The sequence below is a fragment of the Nestor notabilis genome, unplaced genomic scaffold, assembly GCF_000696875.1.
Source record: "Nestor notabilis isolate BGI_N333 unplaced genomic scaffold, ASM69687v1 scaffold889, whole genome shotgun sequence".
NCBI classification, from domain to species: Eukaryota; Metazoa; Chordata; class Aves; order Psittaciformes; family Psittacidae; genus Nestor; species Nestor notabilis.
This window is the reverse complement of record NW_009943032.1, coordinates 86,274-91,705: the sequence shown is the minus strand read 5'-3', so window position 1 is coordinate 91,705 and position 5,432 is coordinate 86,274. Positions and strand designations below refer to the sequence as shown.

Sequence of the window (5,432 nt, the reverse complement as noted above, 5' to 3'; positions counted from 1 at the left end):
TGCCGGCTGGGCTTAAACCACGACATCACTGTATGGAAGATGTTTTTCCTGAGACCAGACTCCAGCTGATCACTGGATGTTCCCTGCCTCCTTTCACTCCACTGCATAGATCCTTCCTTTACTCCATGGACTAGACTCACAAGTGTATTCAAGAGCTCAGTGGAACTGAAATACCTCTTACTATTTGGCCTGTGTCTGCTAGGCAAGAGAGAGGCACAGACACAGCACTCCTGCTGCTGCTAAGCACTGCCCTGAAACCTTTACGGGCAGTCTTCATGGTCAACATGGTAGCTGGTCAACATGGTAGCTGTCCAAACAGCACTCTCCAGGGACTGTATTTCCTGCACAACTTCCCAGTGACTGAAAAGTTGGAAATACTAACATGGACAGAAAATCACTTCGTGGGCCTGGACTTTCCCTGGCAGCAGAGGCTGCTAGAAAACGTCTGGAAAATACTAAAACAGACCCTACCTCAGGGTTAGGATTTTAAAAAGGGGAAGTGTGGCTAGACCTTATCTTCTCAGCCCCATTACCTCTGACTTCAGGCATTCTCATCAATAATGTTTCTGTGAGACAGGTGGAATCACAGACAAAACTCAGTTCTATCATGGGTGGCACATAACATTTCTAAGAGCTATCTAACACACTCAGATACAAAGCGACATGCTATACAAGGCCATGTAAAGCTGTTGCATAGATAGTGGGGTTTATGTTCAGCTTCTACATGAATTCCACATCACATTTATTTCTAATGAGAATAAAGTCTAAGAACATTTCACACCTTTGGAGAGCTGTTAGAACTGTGCTCCCACACATTGCTTGAGCACTGTTGTGAGTTCTTTACTACTTTACCACTTCTACTACTTTTTAAATTGCCCTTTACTTTTTTAACTCCCCCTTTCTCTCTTCCCCCATTTCCCTAGGTACAAGTAAATCTCAGGTAAAGCACACATTACAAAACCAAAACTGTTGTTTCTCCCTTTGGCATGTCATTTTTCTTTCTTGATAAGTTTCCAAGTCTTTCTGCAGCTTTTCCAGGGTGACCTCTGCCAGACACATCAGATTTATTGCCTTAATTATACCTCCACTGTCTTCTACTTGGAAAACCTGAGACAGAAAGAAGATTTTGGTACATGTCCGGCACATCAGCTTGGTTTAGATGTTGGGTGGGAACACAGTATGTAGGGTATTATGCTCCTTAGCAGATGACAGGGCTCACATTCCTTGAGTACAAAACAGCCCCCAGCATCTACACTATGCCACAGTGACTGGAGAAGCTTATAATGGCTTCCTTCTACTTAAGGAAAGGGCTATATGATAAAAGTCTATGTAAGGGGAATAGAAATCCAGAAGCATGTCAGTGCTTTCCTGGGGCCTGTGGTGAGAGGGAAGGGTGCATTTTGGCTGAGCGAGCCCTGGCAAGAAAGAGGGGCTGTTTCCTCACTTATGGGTATTTGCTGTTCCATATGCCCTCACGGAAAGAATATCCTGGATAGAACAGAAAGCAACCTTCTGCTATGGCAGGGATAAAGTTAACTATCTTCCCAGTAGATTGTATGGTGCTGTGTTTTGGATTTAGGATGAGAATAATCATAACACACTGATGTTTTAGTTGTTGCTAAGAAGTGTTTGCACTAAGCCAAAGACTTTTCAGGTTCTCACCCCACCCCACCAGCGAGCAAGCTGGGGGTGCACAAGGTGTTGGGAGGAGACACAGCTGGGGCAACTGACTCCAACTGACCGAGAGATATTCCATATCATACGGCCTCCTGGACAGCAGAGACAACTGGGGGTAAAGCTGGCTGGGGGCCACTGCATGGGAATTGGCTGGGCATCAGTCAGTAGGTGCTGAGCAATTGCATTGTGCATCCCTTGTTTTGTATATTCTATTAGTTTTACTTTCCCTTCCATTTCTATCCTATTAAACTGTCTTTAGGTCAACCCATGAATTTTATTTTTTCCCCCCCAGTTTTCTCCCCCATTCTCCTGGGGGAGAGAGTGAGCAGCTGCACGGTGCTTAGCTACCTTGCAGGTTAAACCACAAGAGTTTTACACTTCCCTTGCTCTCACTGTGTGAACAGTTCATCTTTAATTAGTGCCTGTCTCATTACAGTCAGCTGATGATGCAGAAAACTGTTTCCTACCTCCCTGCCAGGGACCAAGCTGAGCTGTAAGAGAGGTTTTCTTTGTCTTCAGCAGTGGTGTGAACAAAACAAACAGTGCAAGAGGCTGCATCTAACAGAGCTGCTAGTTGCTCCTTTGCATCGACTGATGCGGTGTGTCCTCCTCAACAACATCTGGAAGAGAAGCACTGATGAAACAGAGAAAGGTTTTATCCAGTCACTTAAAAAGAGGGTGAAGTCCATACATAAGTAGCTAAGGTTAAAAGTCAAGTGTGTGATTAACAATTTGAAAGTTATGTGGCCATTTGTGCATGAGTGTGAATTGGTCTGGTCTCCCTGCAGAGATGCAATGAGGATGTGCATGCCTTTCTACAGTCCCGAACCCTTCCTCATTCTGTAGGAAATGCTTGATGCCACCCTTGGGCTGTCAAAGCCTCTCTGAGCAAGATCACAGGACTCCCAAATCAGTGAGTCGCTTGTACTTGCTCAGAATCATCTGCAGTGACATGCAAACCATTAAGCGGAGATCACAAATAGGAACAAATAAAGTTAGTTCTCAAACAAAGAATCCTTTGAGTTGGATTTATGTCTAAGAAAGATTTGTTGGGGCTAATCCTTAAGTGGATAAAATTGTACTCACAAGGGGAATATTATGTCAATGACCTTTCAATAAATGACAGGGTCCTACCATGTAAAGTAGCTGAAGTGCTATCTCAGCTATGGATTTTATCTAGCTATTGTGGAAAAACAAGCGGTCGGTCCAGGAATGTTTTTGTTAACTCTATATAATTGATTAATTCAATCTTGTTCAGAAAGCTATAAATGCATCTCTAAGTGCCTTATGGTCACATAGTAGTACACCAGCAGACACGTTTATTCCCCAAAGGCCTCATACAGCCCCCACTGATATCAAAGACAAGATAGATAGTGCATCAGCAAGACACTTATCCTGCCAGTCTTGGCAGGGAGAGGTGCCAGGCAGTGCTTCATCCTCATCAGCAGTACACCAGGGCCTTGAGCTACCCAGCATGGTGATAAGTTCTCTGCCATCATCCTTCTCGTCATCCTGGAGGTTCAAACATCTCCTTTGGAGATGAGGCAGAGTTAATGTCTGCTAGAGACAGATAAAGCTGGGGCTCCTTCTTAGGTAAATACTCTAGTGACAGAATTACCACCTAAAAGAAAGGCTTGGGTTCTTTCTCTTCTTGCTGAGTCCTGTGAGGAATCTAGCCTAATGACCACACAAGGAGCACAGGTTTTGGCAAAAAATGGGTCCCACAGGAAAATAAGATTGTTTTGTCACTAGTCTGGAGACTTCTGCTGGGCAGAAGGTCCTTCCAGAGCTTAGATACCTCTGGGCTAAGGAAATCAAGTATACAGGGGTGACCCCTCTTTAATCACAACACCTAACAAAGATCTGCCTTCATTTTTTTGATCAGTAAATCAGTGGCATAAGGAACAGCTGCAGTCCCAGAATTCCCCTTCTGGTGTTTATGTGTGTGTGTGCCTGAAAACTTTATCTGCAACATCACTCGACTCAAAAACTTGGAATTCAAGTTGCAGGTCCAGGAAGGTTTTCCCCATAACAGCCCTCAATCAGCAAAGACTTAGCCCCCATTTTTTACCTTCTGAAGCATCCCAATCCTACTCTTCAGCCAATTCTGGCACAACCTCCCTCAAAATTAATTCTCAGTAATTTCCACGGCCTTTTTATCAGGCTGTATATAAGGAAAAATGTTTTTCTCTCACTAGCCCGGACACTTCAGGAAGGCAGTATTTTTTAAAGAACTTTTAAAGATTACAGTTTGAGTTTTATACAATCCCCCCCGTTTCCCAGTCAGATTAGTAAACACAACCTTTTCATTTAGCACTGAATTCAAGCATGTTTGAATGCATGATTAGAAATTCTGGTTCTACTGACCTAAGAAGAGCTTAGGCATTTTTTACAGTGAGGCCAAGAGTTCATCTGGGGCTTAACATGTGAAGAGCTTTGGCTTCTACTGGGGAAAAATCAGTGTTCAACATCTTCCAGAAACAGGACTGGTTTTGCCAGCCTTGGCAGTAACTGATGTTTCACGTACTTCAGGGGATCTGGAAGGTAAAGTCAAGTGATTGGACAACTTTCAGAAGTTCAGGCAGCTGCAAGAGGTCATAATTTGTCCTCAGGTCTGGCATGGTGACAAGAGATTCTTTGTCCCAGAGGTAAGCAGTTTTCTAAAGGGCATTTTTCCTCGAGGAACTTGTAGTTTCCTATCTATCTTTACAGTGTGGTCTAAAGTTGGCTGGTTGTCTATATTTTAGTTATGGGAGATGGCTTTGCTCTAACAGGAGCAGCTGCAGCCTAAGCACTGCAAACACTGTAGCTGAACACGCAGGCTGTGCACAGTGCCTTGGGTGGTGGCATGGGCTGCTCTTAGGTAGCATCCAAGATCCTATGATCCAGGAGGACTCTCCAGAGTTTGCTTTTAGAGGGCAGAATGAAATGGGATGGATATAAGTATTACTATCTTTTTATAAGGATATGAAGTAGAAATTAATTGCCTCTTTCTCTCCTCAAGCTGAGCCAAAGACATTTCTGTTTACATTTAAATGGCATTACAAAAAATTATACAGCATACCTAGGAACATGTGCATCTTTCTGCTGTGGTTAGCCTCTTAGCCATACATACAGAGTTCAAGCAGCATTATGGTAACATCACCAAGCAGGTCTCGCCTCAAGGGCTGTGTCTGTTCACATGCAGGGCTGTGAAAACCATTAAAACCACTCCAGAAAAGAAAAACCCAGCTTAACATTTCAAAAGCTTAAACACATTTAAGCAATATCACTGTTGAAGAAACACAGCCATGCTCAGTTATTAACTGTGTGATGCATTTAGCCTGAGATAAGAGCACACATATGCTCAATTTAACTGCTGGCTGCAGTGCAGTTCTCCATCAGATATGCAAGATTGCCCATTCTTTCTCTCTCTCCTTTCTGGATCAAGTGTTTGAAGCAAAGCCTAAGGGAAAACAGCGGTGAAAACATTTTGTCTTCAACGAACAGACTTCTCCTTCATGAAGGGAGGCTAACACTAGCAAGTAATGTCCCTAAATGTCCTAGTATCAGGCGTCAGCTGAACAGAGTCGTATTTTGCTATGCCAGGTCCAGAATGAATCTCTGCAACAGTATTTGGACAGGTGTGGGAAAGTAAAAGCAAATGTACAGCTTGTCAGAGAGAGACTGAGAAACAGGAAAACTGCCAAAAGGATGAGTAATCCACATGGTTGTTTACTGTCACATCTGGACGTTCAGTCTGCCAGGTGCTGGAG

General features: G+C 43.6%; 1 protein-coding gene across 1 annotated transcript in view; it reads left to right on the top strand.

The window, feature by feature from the left end:
- Nucleotides 1-1,029: 1,029 nt before the first annotated feature.
- Nucleotides 1,030-5,432, top strand: part of PLEKHG7 (pleckstrin homology domain containing, family G (with RhoGef domain) member 7) — a gene marked incomplete at its 5' end in the record, with an annotated part of 13,854 nt that continues 9,451 nt past the window's right edge. The window contains 5 exon segments of the mRNA XM_010021676.1: nt 1,030-1,140; nt 2,197-2,360; nt 3,222-3,232; nt 4,210-4,325; nt 5,108-5,206. Of these exon segments, the coding sequence (XP_010019978.1) occupies nt 1,030-1,140; nt 2,197-2,360; nt 3,222-3,232; nt 4,210-4,325; nt 5,108-5,206 (501 nt within the window).